The sequence below is a fragment of the Seriola aureovittata genome, chromosome 2, assembly GCF_021018895.1.
Source record: "Seriola aureovittata isolate HTS-2021-v1 ecotype China chromosome 2, ASM2101889v1, whole genome shotgun sequence".
NCBI lineage: Eukaryota > Metazoa > Chordata > Actinopteri > Carangiformes > Carangidae > Seriola > Seriola aureovittata.
The window spans coordinates 15006317-15031158 of record NC_079365.1 but is presented as its reverse complement, the minus strand read 5'-3'; the positions used below and the strand labels follow the sequence as shown (position 1 = coordinate 15031158).

The 24842-nt window shown below is 40.3% G+C and overlaps 1 protein-coding gene across 1 annotated transcript in view; it reads left to right on the top strand.

Moving 5' to 3' along the window:
• LOC130180996 (guanine nucleotide-binding protein G(i) subunit alpha-2-like) overlaps positions 1-24842 on the top strand; it is a 59894-nt gene that overhangs the window by 15579 nt on the left and 19473 nt on the right. The window contains exon 2 of the mRNA XM_056394717.1: positions 23554-23596. Within this exon, the coding sequence (XP_056250692.1) occupies positions 23554-23596 (43 nt within the window). The remainder of the gene's footprint in view (positions 1-23553; positions 23597-24842) is intronic.

The window sequence follows — 24842 nt, the reverse complement described above, 5'->3', positions numbered from 1 at the left end:
AACTGATAACTGCAGATATTTTCTTCAGTCAAGACCTGAGTTCTACTTCATGCATAAATAAACTGCTTAACAGTGCAGATCTCAGCAAATGATCTGGACAATGCTGGTTTGCAATGGTGTCCTGGGATGTTTAGTGATTTTTTTTTTTTCGTCTTCTTTCCGATGCCAGTGTTGACACTTATGTCACTGAGAAAACAACAGTATGATGAGTATTTGATTACTATTCTGAATTTCATTGGTCAGTGAGAGGGACTAGGCTTTGACCAATATTCAATAATATCCAATATCGCCATAAGCACTATTTCTCATAATCTTTTTTTTCTTTGCTACTTTTTTTGTCTGCTCTGCTTTTCTGTACATTGTACCTTGTCATGAGACAAAACTTTGAACTGCTATTTAGTGGCAGCATTGCTTATACCCGAAACATAAAACATAAAATACAATAATTTAATTATATTGTTAACCACCCTAATGAAGTTAAGCATATAGATTTCTCTGATACTGCCTAAAATACTGTATCAGTATTAGTGGGTATGTGAGTCTATGCCCTGATCAGTTAATGCATAATTTATTAATAAACTTTATAGTTTCACCCTGTTTTATCCAGGTACACTCTAAAACTGTAGCCTTAACAGAAAGTTGCTCTGTGCAGCCACTGGCAACTGTTTTAGAGCAGTGAAGATGAATTGATTCTCTTAAATAGTGTACAGTAGTAGTGAACAGTTTGTACAGTATGCAAGGCTTTAATTTCGAGGGTGGCACTAGTGTTAGTACAACATTTATTTTTATTATTATTGACAGTCATATTATTCATGTTTTACAAAGGGTTTAACCTTGAGCCGTGCCAAACAACAGTGATAGCAATCATATCACATCCACACAGGTTTATTAGTACACAGCTGTTAAATCTTTTTTTTAATTATTATTTTTTTTTTTTTTTATGCAAAGGTATCAGATTGGTGCTTACTATTGACTCATACACAAGTTCAGGTATCGGGAAGGAAAAAATTGCGTTGGACCATCTCTAATGATAAGTTGAACAGATTCTTTTCCCTTCATGTGTCTCTTTGCTAGAGAGAAGTGATGACCAGAGTGTGGATTTTTTTAAGGTGAGTTGTTGCAGAGAGAGATGGGTGAGGAAGTTGGGGGAGAAAGAGAAAGATTTACAGCAGTGACAAGAGAAAGAGAGGGGTGATGGAGGGCAAGGGCATGGGTTACCAGACTGAAAGAAAGTGATTAAGGAAGGGGTGGGGGTGGGGGGGTGGGCTTGTAGCTGTAAGCAAAGGCTTCAAGTTGGAGCAGACCAGAGTGCAGCTGAGCCTCTGGCAGGGACACAGCACTGAGGGCTTTATTGTGATTTGTAATTATGTGGTCTTCTGTGGGGCCTCAGTTTGGTGCGCTCCCACACTGAGGCTCTTTTTAGCAAGGGAATACTGAGTAGGAGAACAGAGGGAGGGTGGGGCCGGGGTCACTGTTAACTATTTCTGTTAAACCAAGAATGAGCAGACATGGCTGGAGCTCCACTGGAGTGTTGAACTGGAGCCATGAAGAAGCTGTGACAGTCAGATTTATAGTTAAATGCAGACTTAACATGCCGGAAAAAAAGACTGCTTTCCTTTTCCTTGCCATTTCCTTTTTGGGATCAGTATGTGTGTGGTTAGTATGATGTTTAAAATGGACAACTGTACATTTGTAGAATCACTGAAAAATGTGCATGACTAGATGAGCTGAATATAAACAAGGTATGGGTAAAAATGGGCACAGCTATAACCACATATAGTCCACAGGTTTCTGAAGCTGTGTACTCATTAACAGCTGGCTCATTTATTTTAAAACACTGCAGTAAAATGAGAGCAGGTGATAAATATGATCATTGGTAATTTTTTTGAAAAGGTCATAATGTTATTTTTGTTCACAGTGGGTTACATCATTGGTGTCTGTGGGTTGGCATGGCTTCCCACAGTGACAGTTAGCTTTCTTTTTACACATTTATTCTTTCAAGGGGATCTTTTTACCATTGGTCTGTGTGCACCATAACACTGTGCAATATAAACACAAGTCAGTGTAAATTATGGTGGGCAGACCTTTATGCAAATATCTTCATTCATGTTTTTTTTAATTATTATTACAGCAAGCTTGTGGAGATTGGAAAGCTGTCACTCAGTTATGTATTTTTGCTTGAGTAATGGTGGTCTGCTAGCGGCTCAGCTTTCCCTAGTCGTGTGCTGATTGAGACCTGAATCTTTATTCCTGGCAGCCTCTGGAGACTGACAGAGGATCCCTTTATTTAAATGTGGTAGAAGGGACAAATGGGCTGCAGGGAGTGGAAAAAAAAAAAACAAAGATGGAAAAAGAGAAGGGAAGTCACAAATTTAGGCATCTCCTGACTGAACATGAATAGAAATGAAGGGAATGATGGACAGGACGGTAAAGGAAGGAGCTTTAGGAGAGAGGAGAAGTGATAACAAAGTGTTGGAGTGTTAAATTGCTGTGCTGTATGTTTTGCTGTCAGTCAGTGGCTGAGCTGTGCCAGTTAAGTTGAAGAGAGCAGACAGCTGTACTAAGATGAGTTTGAAAACAGGGCAGGAGGCTTCATCAGAAGTCTCTCTATTCTGTATTATACCTACATGCCCTTTTAATTACAGTGCCTGTGACATTTATTACCATAGGCTGCATTTCTGAAATAGCCTGTGATTTTTGTTGTGATTTTTTTTTTTTTATATTGATCTGAGTTTGGTAAGACTGAATGTTGAACAGTAAATCCTTTTAAAGCACTTTTTTGTAGTTTGTTAGTTTTAAGTCAAACATGCTGTGTATAGCCAGTGATTCAGAGCTTTTCTGTGTATCTGCTTATTGATCACTGTTCTCGGAGTCCGCCCTGAAAGCAGACTGAGCCAGAGACAGAGGACCATGCATTGACTCAAACATGCCCACAAAGGCTGCCAGTTGCGGCAGGTTGATTTCCTGTTTTTCTGCTTTTTTTTTCTTTTTTTTCTCTTTTTTTTGCCGTCATTAAACACTGCACACATTTAGGCCTGCAACTCTTAGTGCATCCACACACAAAGAAATATCAGATCAGATTCAAGAGATAAAAGTAGGTTCAATTTAGCTCTCCATACTACCAGTGCATACTTAAGTTCCATTTGCCTCTGTTTTCTTAGATTGACACATTGTCTTAGTAGATCTCCATTCTTCAGCAATTTCTATGGTAGGCCCAGGCCTTTGGTGGAAATGGCCTTCCCACTCCAGCTTGATTAAAGACTGTGGGGAAATGAGGCATCGAGACAATAGAGGATTCTGGGCTGCAGCAGCCTGGGGGAGGGCCTCCCTGCTTTCTCCAGTGCACCCTAAATACTACTTTTCTCGTCTTTACAGGAGAACTGTTTTGTTAAGATTGTCACTTCTCAATTACAGCACAGCTCAGCCCAGGCACATGTTTAATCCTGATGTTTTCCAAGCTCTGTGTCTCAGCGTTTTCTTTGGCCCGAGTTCATGTTGTGGTTCAGGAGCAAAGAAAAGGTAGTTTGGGTTTGCAGTCTGGGAAGTGCAGGGTGGACCAGCGCTTGTTATGAGCTGTAAAGTCTCCATTTCCAGTGCTTTTCTAACTATAGCTTTAAAGCTAATTTTGCAGATGCCAGACACACTGTAAGATAAAATGTTGCAGTGGAGTTTGGTGTTCACTTAATGGACATAAAAGCAACTCGGATGAGTTGGTGATGTTTGAATTTCCTTAAAGAGAAGAAGAAGCGTATTTCAACCAGGGCAGGCCGTGTGTGTGTGTCTGAATACAGGCACAGGGAACAGGAAGGGCAGGGCTGGGGCTGTTCAGCGTGTTTCCTGTAAAGCAGGAAGTGAGCAGGGTCAGACCACAGAAGCACTATGAGTTATTGCTCTGAGCTGCTGCTGCCAAAATCCAAAATAAACAATCCATTGGTGCCTCACTCTTCCCTCTGATTTTGTACTTGATTATGATTAGACTACTTCATTCAGTTTTGTCTTACTAGCCAGTCAGCACAGCCACTAATGCCTGTTGTCTGCATGAAGCCTTATATCATTGTCTTTTAGTCTCCTCAGACATTTACACTTTCTTAGGGTTCCCTGAAGGTTACTTTGCAGTAGAAAAGGGCCAATACTATCAGTCATGCAGCATGAGGGAGGATAGGAACCCGACATCCGTCTGAGGATCAAACCGTGATCTTTTACATGAAAAGAGAAGAGTATTAAAGGAGTGAGAAATGGATGACTCAGCTGTTTGGCTGTAGTCTGTTTACGCTGACATTAACTACTGGATTGGATATTGGATATCCACAACTATATACACATCAAGTAATTAATTCTATTGTGCAACAAATTTTGTGACTTTATTATTCATTTACTAAGATAAATGCATCATGAAGACAGTGAAAGATGGACTGACTCCCTGGAAATAAAGGAGAAACATCACCTTCCTCTTCTGTAAGGTCTGCTGTTAGTTTCCAGCAGAGAGAAGAAAGAAACAAGCACAAATTGTTTATTTGCAACTATGTAGTGCATATATATATATTCTGTCATATTTCAATACAATTGCTACCAAACAACAAACAAAATACACCATGTGAAAAAAAGATAACTTATCATCCTTCTTCTGCTCTTGAATCAGCAGAACCTCGTTATTTGGCAGCCAAAGTGTCCATATTGGGATGTGCAACTGTATGACATATGGGTTCACTCTGCCCCAGTTTCTTCCTGAAAGTGCTCCTTATAAGCTCCAACTCCTAAGATGGGAAGTGAGCAAATGGACCCCAAAACTCAGCTTTTTTCTTTTTCTTTTTTTTTCTTTTTTTTGCTGGTACATTTTATTTTTCTGCTTCACTGTGAGAATGAAGAGAAAGTCCACGTAAGGCACATGACTGACTGTAAATTTATTGTATATAATATTTTCACAGCAGATGCTCAACAGTAAATTGCATGTCGTTATGAGTGGTTACTGGCATTACTAAAAATGCTCTTCACTCCCACACGTACACAGATGTATTTTCACATTTGTTGGCTTGTCTATTATGGTTTTATGACAACCCTTGAGAGGATTATGGAAATGGCGTTTTTATTTCTTTATTTAAGTTAGCTTGGGGTAAATATGATGACTTAATATATTTAAATACATTTTTAACTTGGGTATGTGTACTTGGTGCTAAGATATTTCCTACTTCTGCACTGAAGTTGTTGAGATCCCACTATATTGTCTTTAAGAAAACCCTCCATTATGCTGGCTTTGCTTGTTTACACTGAAACAAACAAAGCCGGCATATTTCCGGCATTTATTTAGATAGCATGCCGGCATTCTGAAATCACAGGTGTGACATACAACACAACAGTGTAGGTGTTGTCCGCCATGGCAGCCCTCCTTCTGCTGCAGGCTTAAAGGTGGAACAAAGATGTCCCCCATTCTGTGTTTCTACCTTTTCTACAGAACAGTGAGGTGGAAAAAAGCGAAATCTTCCCACCTTGTGCAGGCTGTGTAAAAGAGGCTAAAGCTGGACCTGTGGTCCACTCTATATCTTTGTTCACTGCCTACCATGTGCTGAGCCCATAAACCTCAGAGGCCCAGTGAACACGGCTGTAGAATTTCATTATAAGAATGTAATTTTGACTCTTGCCTTCTCACTTGACAGTTATGATGTATTTGCATTAGCAAGTAGAACTGTTGCATCAACTTTTGGCATGACAGTATTACACCACTTGACACTATATGCACTTGAGAGAAAGGAACCAAAAATCAAAACCATATTTAATGTGAGTGATTGAGACAAAGGTGGAACATGATGAAAGAAAAGCTTTGGAGGAAGTAACATAAATTAGAACAGTCATAATCAAAGAAACAACTCTGGGAATAATGAAGGAAATCTTTTTGGGATGGTACAGACAAACCTGAAAATGTTCCCATAATCAAAATTATGATATTTTCCTGATATCTGTCTTCAATTGAAATGATCTTTTAACGCAGTTCTGAGGTTCCTCACTTAGACAGAAATTTTGCGCAGAGTTTCATGGCGGTTAGGGTTATCAAATATTTAAAATCATACATGATAAGAGGTTTACTTGGGGATTTGGTGGAATGTGAAGACTCGAAGCACTGTGCCACTCATGCCACTGTGTTACCAGTTTGACCTTTACATTGGCAACTTCTGTAATTTTCTCCAACTCCCTGTAGACAGTGTCAGAAAGAGGTATTAGCATGTTCAGTCATTGCAAGGATGTCTTTTCTGTTTATTTTATTTCCTTTGACATCAACTTCCACATAATCAGTGAGACACCAATATTTTTGTCCTCCTTAAGGATGAAGAATATTGAATTTGTAAGTGTAAATTATATAAAAGTAGCACTGGCCTAAAGAGAGGTTGTGACTGAAAACTTGTAACAGATCTGGGCAGGGAAAGGAAGAAGTAGCAATTGGATTTAACTTATTACCACCATGGAGGTGACCTTGGGCAAGACATTTAATTCTGACTCCTCTACAGGTTCAGTGGCCAGTAGATCAGACTGGTTGTATTGTGCAGCTTCTAGTGTGAGCGTGGAGTGCAATGTTGCTGCAAAGGAGGGTTCAGGCTTAATGAATCTACCCTGGATAAATAAGGGTCAAAAATGGGGGAAAAGGACACCAGATACTGTATATGCACTCAGCAACAACACATTATCTCATGGCATCTCCTGGATGAAGCCAAAGGCTTCTGTTGCCAGGCTGCGTTGTCAAGTAAATGTTTTTGTTGGGGTATTACTCTCAGTGTAACAGTGTTAATGAATTAAACTGCTTTGTCTGGTCATCTTTGACCCAATGTTTGATGACAGTTTTCTGCATGTCAGCCTCAGTGAACTGTAATTGTTAATGTGTGGAAAGGTCCAGCTAGCATAGGGTTTCAGCTCTGTGGTTACTATGGTGATTATCACTGGAGCAGAGTGTGTTTTGAAAGCAAACGGCTCTGTTTTGGCACTATAACCAGCTGGGAGGATGTCACTGTCAGCAATGAAGGTGACTGTGTGTGCCTGCATGTGTTTCTTTTAAAAGAAAATTTCTGCCCTGGGTAATAATAATGTAGAGCTGTGACATAAATTATGGTATCGGATTTATGATGATAACTTTTAGTTTTCCCACTAGTTTCACAAACTTTGCAGACTTTAAAATACTAATGAGACCGAACACATTCACTTGGCTCACTAAGACCTACATTTCCATGTGTGTCATTAGGGTGGGATAGAAGCACAAATGAATATTTATGCTATGGCTGGCCTAATCAGATGGCAGTCAGAGTATCTCAACAGATTTTTTATTTGTTTTTTACATAACGACAAAACATGAACCTGCATGTGTGCAAAAACTTTTGTCTATTTTAAATCCTGGTTACGTATTTTGTCCCACAGACAATATGAGTGGCCGCTGTCACTGTAGAGTCTGGTCATTAACTGTTACGCTAATGTTGAAGTCAAGAAATCAACATGCTGCTGATGTCCTGCTGATAGCTATCGAGCCACAAACCCTGAGCCAAAAATAGACAATTAAGCAAAGAGTGGACAAAAAAAACATGTTTGTACTTGTTGGCAAAGAGTTCATGGATTACATACAAGACTTCCGAAGAAATCCCTTTGCTAATATTCTTAATTTTTCCAGTGACAAAGAACTGAATAGGTTGTTTGCCACGTGCAAAACGACAGGAGTACTGTTGTTTTATATGATAGGTGTTCAGTGCCATTTCAATCATAAATTTGGTAATTGAATGTCTTGTAATATGTCAGTTACCCCAGTCCCATTCTAAACCAGAGTCTCCCGACAGAGCATTTGTCTGTCTGTCTCTTTGCCTGTGTGTTGGTCTCTCACTTTCTCTAGTTGAGTCTCTTTCACCCGCTCTTTCGGAGTCCAGGGCCATCTCTCTGGTCAGCTGCAGAGAGGGGAGCCTGAAAGGAAGTGGAATAAACAAAAGGAAAGCAAGCTAAACAAAGCTGCAATGAGGCTTTGGTAGACTTGCTGGTTCAGGGGCAATGTGTGCACACAAAGAGCTCTCTGTGAGAGTGGTAGTGCTCCGTATTCTTGTGGAGTACTCACTCAGTCACACGCGCGTATGCACACGCACACACACACACACACACACACACACACACACACACACATACTCTAATAGAAATCACATACACAGTTTAGTGCACGGATAAGTTGACATGATTGTTAAAGTTTAATATTTTAGTACACATGGTTTTTATGGCTCACTACCAGTGCATACTCCTTAGTGAAATTCAAGCTGCTGTAAAGACTCATTGATTTGAAAATAGAATTACTACGTCTGGGTTTTTAGAAACAGGCAGTGCCAATCATGTTCTTTATGGATACTAGTCGTAATTTGAATTTAAGAGTCATGCCAAATAAAGCCACATTGATGTGCTCACTCTGTCTGGGTTAGCAGTTACATAACTGTTGTGTAAATGTCAAAAATATTCAAAGAAACTCCCTGCTTTAATAGATACCTAGGAAAGTCAATATTGGAGGTTAATTTGCCAACATGTCAGGAAGCTTTAGAGGCCTATCTCCATCAACAGTTCTCTCAGCCCTTGTGGAAGAAAAATTAAACCTTTTAAATCCTCTGATGACCATGGCAATGTTGGTCCTTTTTCATGTTTTTAATCTGATTTTGATCTGCTTACTGCAGCTGTATATCCCCTCTTCTGGCAGTGATTGCAGCATAAGGCTACCATTAACAATATTTAAACTGATAACTTGTCTGGAATCTCATAGGCAACTTTAGCAGCGAAATAAAGTGCCGAGCTCCAGGAATCTGTGGTACTGGGACTATACCAAAGTTGTTTTTGCTCGACACTGACTTGACTTTATACTTACTAAAAACACTTTTTGCTGAACCAATGAGGTAAACTTCTGCTTACCATTTTATCTTTGCCCCTCTCAGCCTAGTAACATGGTTGTAAACAACTTATTGTTGGTCCATCTTAAAAATATCAACAGAATTAAATTTATCAACAGGGCAACACCCCTGGAGCTGACACAGTTTCAGTGTTTTGCTCATTCATATTTCATTATTGTAGATGCATGTGGTCTTTAGCAAGTGAGACATATTTAGGCAAGTTCAAACTCGTTTCTTTCAGTTTTTTTCTCTTGCCTACAGTACAGCAATGCTAATTCAATTCATCCTCTACTTTTCACAGTAAAAGCCTCCCATTGAAGAGGAAATGTTTGGAGATCTTGTGAATTAAAGCTCACCAGAAACTGTGCAGTATGAACCTCAAATACAAGCAATGCACTTTTATTTGAAAGTTAAATGGCACTGTTTGTTTCGAAATCAACTTTTGACACAGAATGTGGAAGCAAGTGTGATCGAATTATAGATGATAGCAAGTGTCTGTTTGACATTTCAAACAGAAATATCACAGTCACATTGTCAAAGAGAGCTGGTAGAAGTAAAGTGCAACTGCTTATCACCTACCACATCTGAATGATTTAAAGAGCAAAGCACCTTTAATGAATCTGCAGAGGAGCGAAACTGGTTGGGGGCCTGTACAGACAGTGTCACCAGCTATCTTCCCTGCTATTTTGTCTCGTCTTTCATGGTGTGATGCAGCGTCTTGATAGTGGGTTGCTGACAGTTAATGGCCCAGTGACAACTCAAGTCTGTTCTTGGACCACTGATGGGTTTTGTGAGAAATCAGGTATAAATTTTCATTTGCTGGTAGTTTTATTGAGGCCAATGTCACGTTAACAATGTAATATCCTTGCATGCATGTGTGGTTCCAGTTCCCTGCTTACAACGGTAGCATAGAACAGACCGTCCCTCTCCTGTGCAAGAACACATTATCAGTGAAGAGGCTCAAACCAAGATGGTGTCATCCGCAAACGTGAGAAGTCCTGTGTTACATCCATTTTAACAACCATTAAGTCCTTTACCTTCACTTGCAGATTTCTGATTTTTTTTTTTTTTTTTAAACTCCTGTACTGGACTAAACTCAGGTATGACTGAACCATGTCAGGGTTTCGTTCTGGTGCCTGAAACTGCACAGTGAGTCTCATCTTTAGCAGAAACCAGTACAGGGATAACTTTTTTATCTTGCATCATGTGCTGGATGTAATCTCTGTTAACACCCACAGTTCTTTATCATCATTTCCTGATTTCCTCCAACTTTTAGTTTGATTCAGAACTTTTACTAAACTTTTGTCATGTTCATATACAGTACAGTCTCAAGGTGCTTGCAGACATTTATTCCACTGCTCTCAGTGCTCATATGTTGCCGCCTCCACTGGGGACAGGAGGCAGCTGCTCATTGGTAAGTTCAGGGCTGTATGCGAATGAGAGATTTTCAGGTTTTTTCAAGTTTGCCACCTCTCTTTCATCCAAGAGCATCTCCATATGCGGGACCCACACCAGAAAAACGCATGGAATAATGTTTGGACAAAATTACTGTAGATTTATAAAATACAATACTTTGCAAATGTAGGTTAAGAATTTTTTGCTGCACTGGTAATGTGCCTATTTAGCCTCCCGGTCAAAACCTAAAATATCAGCAGCACTCTACACAAAGCTTCAATCATGATTGAAATATATTAACTTTTCTTTGGTACAGCATATTCAAAATCAGATCTGTGTGAAAGTTGAGACGAATAATAGCATTTACATACACCTTCATGATGTGACAAGATAACTTAAATTCTTTCATTCAGTGAAAGGTGTCAGCAAAGCAAGTTTCAGCCTGTGTGCGCTGGGGAAATTGGGTGAACCGTTGAGAAACCTCCCATCTCACCCCTCCTCTTTTCATTTCCTGTGCCTTTTTTTCATCTTGCAAGTTGAGGTTGCCATAGTGATGTAGAGAAGGAATAAACTTCCTGTCTGTTTCCTGTGCTTAATTGCAGCCTCTTTTGACTCTTTCTTTTTTTCCCTCCTTTAAAATCTCATTTACAAAATCATTTCAGATTTGATTTCACCCTCTCTTCATCTTTTCATCTACATAATTACAACTTACATATTAGATATCGTTTTGCTTGATGAGTAAAAAACATTTTCAGAGCCTTCATTCTAAATGCTTAACTCGACAAACACCTTGTCCTGGGATTTGCTCATGTCATAGTGTAATGAGACTAAAATATAATTGTAAAATGTGTAAATATTTTTTATAATTGCTTCATTTACTATGTGGCTTTAAAGTCTAATCTTGAGAGAGAACAGGTTTTATCTTCAAGTTAAAACTGGATTCAAAGTCACAGCGTCTAATTTAAACTTGAGTTGAAATGCTGAGAGACGATGTTTGCTCTGGCCATATCAGGTGCATTGGTCTGGTCCCGCCTTTCATGTCTGCAGGCTTCAAGGCCAGGGCAGCCTCTGATTTTTATGGCTGTGAGAAGGCCAGTCGTCACAGGCAGCCTTGGCTGCCTCGTCTGCTCTTTGATCGATGACCTTTCAGTGTGGAGTAATTATGCCAGGCCAGACTAGGAGGCTGGTGGCTTCTTAGGCTGCCATGTCCAAACAAAGGTGCATAAAGCTAAAAATTCGGGACTAAATGTCGAAATTACTTGTATCCACAGCAGAGGTTTCACATTATTTTTCAAAAGGTTCACTGTCTTGACTGAAATGCCAAATGAATGTCTACAGTGTCATCTGGTAAGGACTCTGATCTGTCTCAGCAAGTTTAGTTTTCACCTCCTACTTTCTATGCTTGTTTATGTTGTGTTTTCACGGTAGTCAAACATTTTAATTGATATGGTTCATTTGTCAGAATCTGTACAAGTATAAAATGGGGATTTGATCGCAGCAATAAATCACAGTATTATGGTTATGAACTTGTCTGACAGGATACTGTTAACATAATTACAGTGATTGACTCTTGCCATTTTAAATAACTTAAAGAAAGCTGGAGGCAACTGAAAGTTGTATTAATATTACAGGTGCACATCTGCAACTGTTAGCAGACATCAGCATTTTAGAAAGGTTTTGCCGGGTCAACACTACAGCACAAGATTGTCCCTTTTTAGATTTTAAAATGATGAAGAGCATTTTTGAAAAGTTTGAAAAGTTATGGAGAACCTGGATGGATGGCCAAAACATAGAAAATTAGGGCATAGTATAGATAAGGCCTCAGTGTGTGTATAAGAGTGTCCGCCTGTGTGTGCCCCTTCTTATCCATACAGTATGTGTACAATATGCATTGTAAGTGTGTTGAGGCAGAGCAATATGCTTTTTGTCGGACTCTTAAAATACAATATTGTTTTTGTGCCCTTTAAAGACGCTAAAGTGGTAATTTTCTGGATTGTCATGGGTTCTTGCTTTTGGTGGAGAAAAATTTATTTGGTTTGTGACCTGTTTAGAGTTATTTGCTGTTGAGTATGCTGCTCAGTATTCTCAAATAATTATTACGTAAATATGCTTGAATAAATCACATTTAAATTTGGTTTTTAATTTCAACTTTAGAAAAAAAAAGTGATTTCACATTGGGAGGCTTTATAAAAGGCAAGACGGACTGCAAAAAAGATAGTTACATATTCACCTCAGCTTGATTTGACTTCTGATTTTTGGGATTTATTATTCTATTTTACATTTTTTAAAAACTGGTTTAACTCCAATTCTTCACCTGAAATATGATCATCTATTGGAACAATATTCAAGAAGCGTCTAGTTTTACTGTTGCCTCGCTGTCTAGCTTTTGTTACTGAGCAAATGTTTATACCGTGCTTCTCCCACAGCTCATTGCTTATATTTTGATGCAGCAATCCATAATTCATTGAACCCTTTTCCCTCCATCTCTGTGTGCCTCTACATGTGAATGTGTGTCTTAGTACAAAGGTTAGTGCAGGAGGGGGGCTGGTAATGGATATATGTATAATGCATCAGCAGTACATTTCCTAGTCTTCCATATCCCATGATGCAGCAGATGTCTCCAGTGAGCTCAGGACCACCACACTGTGTGTCGCTGTATGCCAGTTGAAGAGGGGTTTTCCTACAATAAAATGCCAATGTGAGGGATCAGTAGAAGAAATTCATGCTATGAAGTTGTTTTTTATTGTGACTGTGGATTGCTAAAGCCAGTGAAAGACGATGAGTTCCTGGCTTTGTTTCACTGCTTGAAGTGAGACTGAGGCTGTAGTGTAGTGTGGAGCTTGGCTTCCTGGGTGACACACAACGGTACGGTATGAGGTAGGACTGTTCACCAGTTCTCGGTGTTAATGCATCAAACCTAAGGCATAAATCCTAACTTATGCAAAACTGAATTGCTGTCACAGGGCTGTCACGTTCAATGCTTCAAATTTTTAAATGCTCACTCTGAATTCACTGGTGTCTCTAAGGGAGGCGGACCTGAACCTGAATGATTGTGAGGGCCAACGGCTGGACTAGGGGCTTGAAATATACCAGCTATTCAAGATATTTGTTGATTTGTACACACACGCGCAACACAAAAACTAAAAGGGAGGATGAATGTGATATAAAACAATGGAAATAAATCAGAGCCTGTAGTAAAAAGCACATGTCACATTGTTTAGTAGCAAAGATATATTTGTGTGCTTTATCCTTCTAAAGAAATGTTGTCTATTTTCTCTTCATCTTAGCAGATTGAACATCTGCATGAGGTATTAAATCAGTGCCTGACCCGGGTGCTTTAGATGATGGAGAATATGCCTGTAGTTACTGCGGGAATTTGTGTGTGTGCATGTGTGTGTGTGTATGCAGAGGGATTGTCTTTCAGGACCCTTCATGCTAGCCCAGGTCTTTGTCCCTAGCTAGGGCAGCAGCACTGTGTCAGAGGTCATGTAACACAATCCTAAGCCTGACCTCACCAGATGCCTGCAACATTGTAAACTCTGATTAAATTATAAGAAAGTAGGCATCAAAGAGTGAGGATGCTTGGACAAAGAGACACACATACACACACAAGCATCATGGCTTCCAGAAAATAGGTAAATCGAGTAATTCTTGCTGTTTCTAAAGATGTCTGTGTGATATAAGTAAAAACTACACACAGCTACCAGGACAGTACAGCTGTGTTAGGAAAGCAGATGGAGAAAACAAATAAAAAATGGACACTCATGTCTCTATGTCATTTAACCTCACAAAAGTCTTAAGCAGTATCAGCTCTCACATACATGATGTCAAATGCAAAAACCTTGAACATTTTGTTCAATATAACAGCTGGGTTTGTCCTGTATTGCAGCTGTCCAATTCCATTGGTTAGTAAGTTATACACCCATTTTTGCACTCACTTTAATCAGTGAATACCAGCTACTACAGTATGTTAAGCACCTTTGGAGAACCTGTTAGCAGTAGTGTGTTTGAAGGGTATTCTCTATTGGGGAAAAAAAGATTGGCTTGCTCATTTGCTTTGTAGTAGCGTCATGGCAGAGGAAGTCCACTCCAGATGTTACAGTACATTACAAAAAGCTGTGAGGGCTGCAGACTTTCAGCACCCTTCTGTTTGACGCTCCTTCATCCCTGCAAACAGTTCGAAAATCAGCATCAATTATGAATTCCCTCCATCTGGTGGGCTGTGATTACTGCTCCTGGCGCTGTAGTGTGCCTGATAGTCACTCCTGCTCACTGCTCTGTCAAATGGTTTCACTACAAGAGTTCCTAGCTAATGAAATGAGGCAGGAGACACTTGGATCAAAGCCATGGAAGAAATGAGAGCAGAAGAGGCCTCACCTACTTATTTTTCCTTATCAGCAAATTTAAGGAGCACAATCGAGCCATTTGTAACACATATTGGCTGATTCAAATTGGTGCCAAATCGACTGGAGCTTCCATGTTAGATTTCTGTACACTCGTCTTCTTCTGAGTGGAGGTCAAGGTTGTTTCAATCATCGGCAGTTAAGGCCAGGGACGGAGCAGTTAAGTTGGCACCCTCACAGTGGGACTTCACTCATGTGTGTCATCAGGGTCTCTAAAGGCTGCCTCTCTCGATCTTTCCTCCTCCTCTCCTCTGTTCCCCTTTCACTCGCCCCAGCTGATCCTCTCTCCTGTCTGCTACGATTAATCGTTTGCTGTCCCGCTCTTCTCAGTCTCCCAACATTGTCTTTCAAACCCTACCACTTCTGTTTTTCTAACCCCCTCTCCACTTCACCTTGGCCCCAGCCTTCTCTCCCTGTGGGCTGGAAAGCAGGTGGTTTAGAGATATTACCTGCTCTACATCCCTTTCCCATCTATCCAATTAGTGAAACATATAATTTCCTAATTACTTGTGTGTGTGTGTGTGTGTGTGTGTGTGTGTGTGTGTGTGTGTGTGTGTGTGTGTGTGTGTGTGTGTGTGTGTGTGTGTGTGTGTGTGTGCGCGCATTTGCATGCATATAAAAGACCTTGAAGAGAGAAACTGTTGCCATGGGAGTTGAGAAAGTTGCTTTTAGACAGAGATTGGTGAAAAAAGGCAAGACATGGAGGTACCTTAGAGGGTAAAAACTGACCACAAGTGTTTTGTGGTGTAAAATTATGTCACATTTCTCTTCTGCTTTCATCTAAGTCCCATCAAAACTGCTGACACCAACTTTACACCTCTGAAATTCTTCACGTCACAATTATATCTTGCTAAGGAACACAGTGAAGGATTTTTTGCCATTATAGCTGAGCAACTGAAATGAGAAAATTAGATTTTCTTTATCTTGGACTATCAGATAAACAGTTAGAGGTTTGTCATGTAATGTGGCACTTAATTAGCTGTTTGATCAACTATCAAGGTCTGGAAAGGTAATATAGCACAGCAGAGGGGTAGAAGTATCGAGAATGTTAGCAGGGAGTTGTCAGTCTCTCGTAAAACCAGCTGCTGTTTTCTTCTTTGTGCTTTGCTCACCACATCTCTCAAAGGGAGTAAGGAGACAGAGACATTTTGTTCCAGAGGTCCCAGTAGCCTGTGAGAACATTGTACCTCTCGTACACTTTCAAGTCTGACAGAATATGGAGTTCCTGTGAGCTCCATTATCAATTGAACGTTTCTCAGACACATTTCAACATATCTGAAGTGTTATTACCCTGTCTTTTAGTTGCATTTCCTCTTTCAGCAGCCTACTACATTTCAAGCTTCTATTGACGGAAGGAGGATGTCTGTGCAGCATCCTTGCTTTCAGTGAAGATGGTGTACTGCCAATAGGCATTTGTGTCTGACCCCTATGACTGTTCAATAAATCAATGGCCTTTAATTTGATACAAATACATGATAGATATACACTGCAGTTCACATAGAGTACCTACTTGAAAATTGTGTTGATTTTTAACAAATTTTTCACAAAATTTAGTTTGAACATGTCTGTCTTTTTCTTTTGTTTGTTTGTTTTTTTGAATGTCTTTTTAATTGGTCCACATCCTGTCTTTGTTTTCTCATATACATCAGTTAATCTTTATAACCTTAATTGCTCGAGAGTTATATTGTCCATGAGGTTCTCTTGTGACTAATAAACTCTGCAGGAGTCACACAACTACCACATGCTTCAAGCTCCACTGTTTCCTTTTCTGTATGTTTATGGTCCTACAATTAAATGCAATACATATAAGTTTTCCTTTCCCTTTTATGATTCCAGAATCGGTGAAGTTAATGATTAATAAATTATAACCATGATCAGAGCCAGTGAGAGTTTACAGTAAAACCGTTAAACATGTTGCAGCTTAACATGTTGGAGGTCTTAGTTCAACCAAACTGGTCCTTTCAGACACTTTTAATGATTAATGGATTATTGATTGTTGCTGTACCAGTAACTAGTCAAAGTAATTTGCATAAATAGTTTTTTTTTTTCCTGCCACCTTCGTCAGTCTACCCTCACATTCACTCAATATACATAGAGGAAGCAGACTTGGTCTTCTCGCCTCTTATCCCTCTCTGCTTTGGCAGCAGTTGTGACTGTGCTGTCCAGACTTGCTCTTTGCCCGAGGCATGGTTACCATCTGTTGGAGGAGACTGAATCTCTCCATCCCTGTCTTTCAAACAGACAGATATATCTGTGTGTATGTGTGTGCACATGTTTTTGCATTCACAAGTGTACACATGTTCATGCAAGCTGCTTCCATTTCCTCCTTGATTGGATGTGAGAATAGGAAGTGGCACATGTGTCTCTCAAGAGGGCCTCTGGTCTTGAGTCTGGATTGGCACATTTCTCAACATGTAGCTGAGAAGAACAGGCGGCATCGGGCCACTCACGGTTGGTGTGTAGGCGGCCAAAGGCAGTTGGAGGAAGACTTTGAGAAATGATGAAAGCCGAAATTACTTAAATTTTAGAATAAAGAGAGAGTTAAGCCATGGGGAGATGGAGAAGTGATAAAGGCCATTTTGTTGCGTAAGAGATAGTGTGCCAGAAAGTTCAGCATAGTGAGGCTGTCTTGTCTCACTGGATCCTGCTGCAGCTAGAGTTGCCAGCTCAGCACATTGATTGTTGTTTTTTTCCCCTCTAACCCTGTCCCCATCTTCTCTACCTTTTGTTTCCCCTCAATTCCCATGGCTTCCGTTATCACTTTAGTTACTCATCTTTGCATTGACACAAGCTGCCTCATCACTTATCCCCTCTATATTAGCGGAGAGGTTGTGAGAATTCATTGTGTTATACTTGAGTCTCAAGCTGCTGAGGGTGAGAAAAGAGACTGTGAGAAGTCTCAAGTGGGTGAGAAGCGATGTCTAACATTGGGACGAGCTTTGCGTGCACTGCAACCAATATTTACCAGCACTCTAAGGAAGCAGGAAAAATCACATTAAAGTTGACTAAATGGCATTAAGTCTCAGTTTCTCTAAGTGGATATTGATTTGAAACCTCATGACATGCAGTGTTTGCCTCTACTGTCTTCAGAGTTAGCCTGTGCATACTTGATATTCATGGGTAACCAAGGCGTCAGACATTGATTTATTTAACAGATCTGCTCTAAAGTGGGGACAGGAAGGACCAGGAGGCCATCCCATTATAGATTTAGTAGACGGCTGAGCATTAAAAAAAATATTCTTGTGCTCTTTGCAATGTTTCATTCAACTTTCTCTTTGTAGCTTTCTCAGGGGCAGCGTAAGAATCACTTGAATAACTGTCTCATTAAAGCATGTTACATTCATTTTTCACACATCACAGCCAGTGCTTTATTAATTTTTCAATAAATCGTCTGCATGCCTAAGAGTTCAATACAAATGGCTACCACAATTGCAACGCAGCACCACAGTAATTACTCAAAAGCAGTCTATGTTGGATATTGTGAGCAGCTTGTAAAAGCCTGTTTTAAAAGAAGAGTTCATGAACATACAGAGGGAGTAGTATCAAACAGCCCACTCCTACAGAATGTGTACACAATATCATGACCACCTACAGTAGGCAGTTACTGCAATGCAGGACAATAGCTTTGCGAGAAAAAATGCCTTTGTGAGACTTTAAAATGTTAAAATGGATTATATTGTCTTGTACTGGTCTTTGGGTTATTATGCCCACACTCAGTTTAAGGCCATTGTGACTCTCATTAGGCTAAGCTGTTACTGAGCTTTTGGTGTCAGCTAGGAAGGGAGAAAAAGCCTAAATGGGACATGCTTATTTCAATTATATTTACATTTAACCTTTAAGTGTGTTTTTGTAATTCACACCAAAATGTATTTTGTCTTTCTCAATACTTCTTCCCCATTAATGAAAATTCCAGTCAGGTACAGGCTTTGATATTGTTATATTGCCTAAAAGCATCCTCAAAGTTTCCTCTGAGATCACTGTCGATGAATTTCCTCCAGAGGTCTCCTTTCATAACATAATCATTGGGCTAATGCTGTGAAACTGAGTTAGTCAGGCTCATCAGCACAGAGAGGCCTGTCAATATTGTTTGGTTCTAAGTGCTTATTGTCTGAACTCATTTCACAGTTCAACAAATGTTCTCTCATCAGCAGTGAAATTTAACTTCTTCAGTCATGTCCCGTCAAGCATTTTCTCTCACTAGTGGCCCTAAAGCGATTTGCTGTGGGTGGCGAAGGCAGTTGTCACACTGACTGAAAGGAGGCGGAGCAGTGTGAGTAACTTGTGTGAGCTGTAGCGCTGATTGGAATGGATCTTGCCTAAACATCAACAGCAGGCCTGTGTTCTCAGCTAGCAGGGGCCCACACTGCCGCCTTTGTGCCCTGCTCCCAGTCCCACCAGGATGGGTCACACTTGCTCTAAACACATGCACATTTATTCACACACACAGTGAAAACCTTAATGCCATTGGAGGTCGGCATTTGAATCGGTTACATTTTAAATTTGATGAAGATGTGGTTGCAAGGTGCTGATGCAATATGTGGCCACTGCAAGGAGATGAAGAAATATGATGATTGTTTTAAGCTGTTGATCCTCAGTCTTGACACAGAGCAGTGGGAAGTAGCCTTTATACTTTCTTCCTTTTATGTCTGGACTTGTCATTTTCATCATGCTTCACTGAATAACCAAACTCTAGAGACGGAGCGAGCATGCCAGGAATTCTCACAGACAAGCTGGCTGGCACACTTCTTCCTCTCATTGAGTTTCATCATTGGTCAAATGTGAGAGTAGATAAATCTCTGTCAGTTCTTCTCTCAGATACTATTTCTGTAAAAGAAAACTGAAATTCCTTATTAGGACTTATGTTTTCACAGTTAAAAAGAAAATTAGTGCTTATTGAAATTGATGGTCCTGATCTCCAGGCTTGTTGAACCAGCCATCAGCAGATCTTCTGTTGGGTTTTGTTTCAATTTTGTGATCCCAAGATTGACAAGAAAGCTTCGTAGTGCTGGTAGCTACTGCCCAGTCTAGACCATATTACACCTAAAGACCACTCATCAAGGTCATCTATGTCTGATAAAGCACAGAGAAAAAACTGGGCCACCTCAGAAATTCCTCCACTTTGGGCAATGACAGGTAGTGCAGTGTGCCATTTTATCACACTTACCTACCAAGACAAATTCAGTTTCAGGTAGCTCAAAGACTGCTGATACAATGTAGAAGACTCAAGCAGGTCATTTGTCTGTGTTAGCAAGCTAGAGTTCAGCAAGCAATGTGGCATTGAAAGACAAGCTGTTGTCCATGGCTGTAATGTTCACACATGTGGTTTACTGCTGGATTTATAGTTTTCTCAGCTTGTAGCTTCACACCAATACCAGATAATTGTACCCGACCCTAAAACCACCTGTTTGCACAGTGGGAACAGACAGATTCCCTTGGCATAATAATGATAATTGTTTTCCATGCCCAAGTGCCCCTAAGCATCTAATCTGCTCATCCCCAAAGAAGGATAGATACCCAATTACAGGCGTACTCATATGAGTCCAAATGAAGTACCGAACACAGAATCAATGGGTCCTATGTTGTCTATAAATACAACAAGAGTAATTTCCTTTATGAGCTCTCTAACAATTAAATTAATGAAACCGACAGGTACACCAGGGCAACAATACACTTTGTTTTTGATATCCTACCTGAACCCAAAGGGACCACTGTATTCTTTCCTTTTTTGCAATTAGCGGAGGTTTGCTTTAGTCTGTGGCCATCTAGGACTTGATTAAAGCTGTTCATGTTTCCGTTTGTATGTGCTGTTGAAATATGCAGAGGGAATGCAACCAAAAAAGGAGACCTTAACTCACTCAATGTAACTGTCAACTGACCTGATTGTGTCACTGATAATGACACTCACCACCTGTGAATACAGTCTATCCATCATGGGTCAGGCGCCCGACTCTGTCCTGCTGCAGCTGGACCCCAGTTAATCCTTGCACTGGTTCCCCCTGGCACCCATCTCCCTTGCTGTCTGCCAGTCACATTGTAACCCATCGGTAATCAGGCAATTTCCTGAGTCTTGCTGGGAGATTTACAAATTCCCTGCTGCTTTTCCCTAGTGCCACATATCTTCATGCTAATACTCCCTTCTCCCACAACAAGCATGCAGAAAGATGATATGTAAGCATGCACACACACTGAGATTCTTCCTCATTTCGTTCTTTTTCTACATGTTTTACGTGAGAGTAAGGTAATTGTGAGCGACATACAGACTTAGAGACAGAATTGGCCTCTCTTTTCCACCTCTGCCCATTTTTTCTCCTAATTTTCAACCATGAGTCAAAGATGACCACAACTGTCTAACATGTTGCCCAGTTGCTAGGCAGTGGACAGTATTTATTTTCCTGCAAACGCAGCTTTTTGTCATCTCCTGCTCTGTACAAGCAGTCACAGTGTGTTTGTCAAATAGTTTAGTTAAATGCAGTAGCGTGTCTTTTACTATATCTTCAGTTTATTCTTCAGAAACACATAAAAACAAAGCAAAGAAGCTAAGTCTGTCGATTGGTTTGTTCTACTTAGGGATTGTGTGAGATCTGATGGTGACTATAGTCTATTCAGTCACCAAGGCCAACAGTTAGAATTTACTGTAGAGGGAAGCTCTGCTTGTTCAGTGCTGAGTCATACAAAATTTTTTCCAAACAATCTTTGGAAAATACTAGTATCAATAGGGCATGTGAAAATGGTCAGTGTGTGTGTCTGTTCCTGCAGCTGCAGTCCTGAGCCTCCATGGTCCAAAGGGAGATATGCCGATAATGCAGTATTAGATCACAGATCAGACAAAGTATGTTGTGTAATAGCGACAGGATCAGTGGTATCAGTCTGACTGTCATTAGGCCCGGAGTTCCTGCCACAGCTTTTCCCCACAGAACCACCAGCAACATATGCTTATTGCCCCAATCTTGAGACTGATTGTCACTTGTATTACATCAGTGACCATGACAAAAGAATCCTCTATGATCCCTCAGCAGTCCCAGCTGTCATACTAAATGTCTGTGTGTGTTTCATTCAGTTAAGGTTTTGTTAACAGAAACAAAGAACGTCCAGTCCTGTAGGGATTCTGCAAACATCTTTATTAAAGTAGATGTGCTTGTACAGTTGTTGGCAGCCTTTTATTGCCAGCTGGCAAGTATGAAATATTAAAGTGAAATAGCGCAGTGCAGGACTTCCTATGTGTATGTACATTGTTGTTGCTGAAGCGCTAATACTCAGGATAACTGCAGCAGCAGTACATTGTTCACATTGAGGTGTACATAAAACCCAAGTTTAACCTCCAAGTTACTGTGAGTTGAGTTAATTTTGTTTGGTCACATTGAATTCACTGTTGTGTAAAGAGGAACAGTCTGCTTTTGCAGGAAAATTGTTACAGGCAGATTCCACATGCACATCCTTGAAAGCTGAGAGTACACAGAGTCTGTCAGGAGCTAAAGTATATTTGTATTGTACAGTAAAAAGACCCGCTACCTATTTGTTAATCAAAGCAGCAATAGCACCAAGGTATGTGCCAAACCTCACCGCTCTTTTCTAACTGTTAGCAGCTTCAGGTTCAGTGGACAAACTCCAAAGGGCATGTTTACTACTTTCAGGTGTGTGTGTGTGTGTGTGTGTGTGTGTGTGGGGAGGGGGGGGGGGGGGGGGGGGGCATGGCTTGCTACCTTGGCCCTGATGATAAATTATTGATTTACTTAATAGTTCTTAAACATAAGAGGTAGTTAAAATAATTATACAGACTCAGAGTGTGGAGGTTTAAGAGAAGACTGTTTTGATGGCATTTTGGCTTTGAGCCAATATAGTAGTGAAAACCAGCTCAAGTAGAATAATGCTTGTGTGGCACATATGATTAATTCAAGTATTCTATCTACATTCTATCATAATTACTACATTAATATTGAGCACACTGCCCATTTCCACTGAATCAACCTGTATCTTAGATTGTCCCATTTTCATTTTCACCCTGGTGTCCAGGCACACTGGTTTTATTATATTTTTGACCATATATTCAGCCTTTATACACACCTAATGACACCTTCAGGCTGTCAAAATCTGTTGGATGTCTGTTAAAACAGTCTTTATTTCAAGTTCTGCTCGATTAGCCAGTCTGAGCTCATACACCATGGAGGAGTAGGAGCTGACAGCTGTCTGTGGAAACTATCTTGGCCTATTCCTACCCAGGGGCTACACTGTGCATGTGCGTGCAGCATGCTGTGTAGTAGTGTATTTTAAGGGTCATCCCAGAAAGGCTTCACCCTGGGCGAGTTCGAATGGAGAGTGCACTGACGGGCACCCCTGGGTGTGTGTGTCTCTGTGTGTGTGTAGTGTTAGATTCCTTGTGGCAGATGAGCTCTTTCTGGTCGCCTCAGGCAGTTAGAATAAACATAGCACTGGATAAGAAAAGCCCATATCCTGTCAGTGCGAGACATTTCCATTAAAATGCTAACCATCATAAAGTGACTTGTCTTGAAATAAAAAGAGGGGAATAAGATGACAGGTGGTTTTTGTTCCTTCAGAGGTTGAGAGTGTCTGGGATGTTTCCACTGGGAAATTAAGACATCGCTTTATTACCATTTGAATTCAGACTACAGATAGAACTGGCTCGAGCTAAAGAGGCAGAATCCCTGCAGATATGCAGTGAGAGAGATCAGTAGACTGGTCCAGAATGAAATTGAGAGATGAGATCTGTTGCAGAGCTATTGCCAAGGCTGCAAGGTAAAAAGGAAGGGAGTAAGACAAGGGTCCAGATGTGAGGCAGCCACGCTGGCTGCATGTTTACATTTCTCAGCTAACAGGAGCGTATTTTTAACCTCTGCCTGTTTTTGTTCTCTCTGCAGGTGCTGGAGAGTCGGGAAAGAGCACCATTGTGAAGCAGATGAAGTGAGTGACTGCTAATTGTTTTGCTTTTCCTCCCAACATGTCTGACGAAATAATATATTTTTTAACATCTCTAGTAAATGTTCAAGGAAATTTAACCATAGATGGTGTTTCAACATTTATTTGAGGATCAGTATGTACTGCATAAACATAAATGGAAGAATTACAGCAGCACAATAATTTGTGGATATTAAAGCAAATGTGTAGCACAGATGTTACCCAGCAACAAAATATCTTTCCTGGGTTTGAATCTTAGCTCTGGTCCTTTCTTAAGATATAAGGAGTTTACACTCGTTTGAGTTGGAAAAGTTGATTTGTCAATAAAACAAATGTGACAAAATGCAGTGAGGATGAAGTTTTAGTGACATGACTGAATGAATCGTCAACTTCAATGTTCATTGAAGCTTCAGCTGCGCTGAACAGATAAGAATAATCATATCTGTGTGGAGCATTGAGGAGACTTAACCCTTCTCAAATTAATACGTGAAACAGACATGAAACATAAATAGTGTGTTTCCTACATGTTGCATCATTGTGATGCACAACCTTGGTTTAATGGCACCCTGATGCGCCCAAATTCTAATATTGGATGGAAACAATTTTGGTTCTGATTTTTTTGTTTAAAATAAACACTAAATTTAGATGGGAAAGTTTCTATCATAAAATATCCTTTTCTACTCTTTCAGACACGCACACATGCACACCTTCCTCTACACTGAAGCTTATATTGTACACAGGGATGTTCCTCTTCTGATAATTGCAAACTTCTATCGAGCTGATATGGTGACTAATGAATGGTGAGGTTGGCACTCCTTGCCTCAGAACCAACTGACTGTAAAAAGCCTCATGTACCATGAACATTTATCATCAGCCTTATGAAGGAGCAGCACTCTCAACAGGTACCAGGGTCCATCTTGGTACCTTGGCTACAGATAATTCTGTGAAAATGCCTCCAGACTTGTTTTTACATTTATGCAATTCAGAATTGTCCTGGTAAAGACAACCCACCATTACTGCTGTGCTGAATGTAATAACAAAGCATAGGACCAATATCATTTTAGTCAGACTGTACAGAAGATCCTTGACAATGCCGTTCTACACTGAAACAACAGCATGAACTTTTCCTACACCCATCACTAGATTTTGACTATATGCCTTAGATTAAAAAGTGGCTTACTTGTGCGTGAGCTGGCATTGTCAGTGACAACTGGTGAGGTTGCAATATTTTCTAATGAGTCGGTTTACAAAC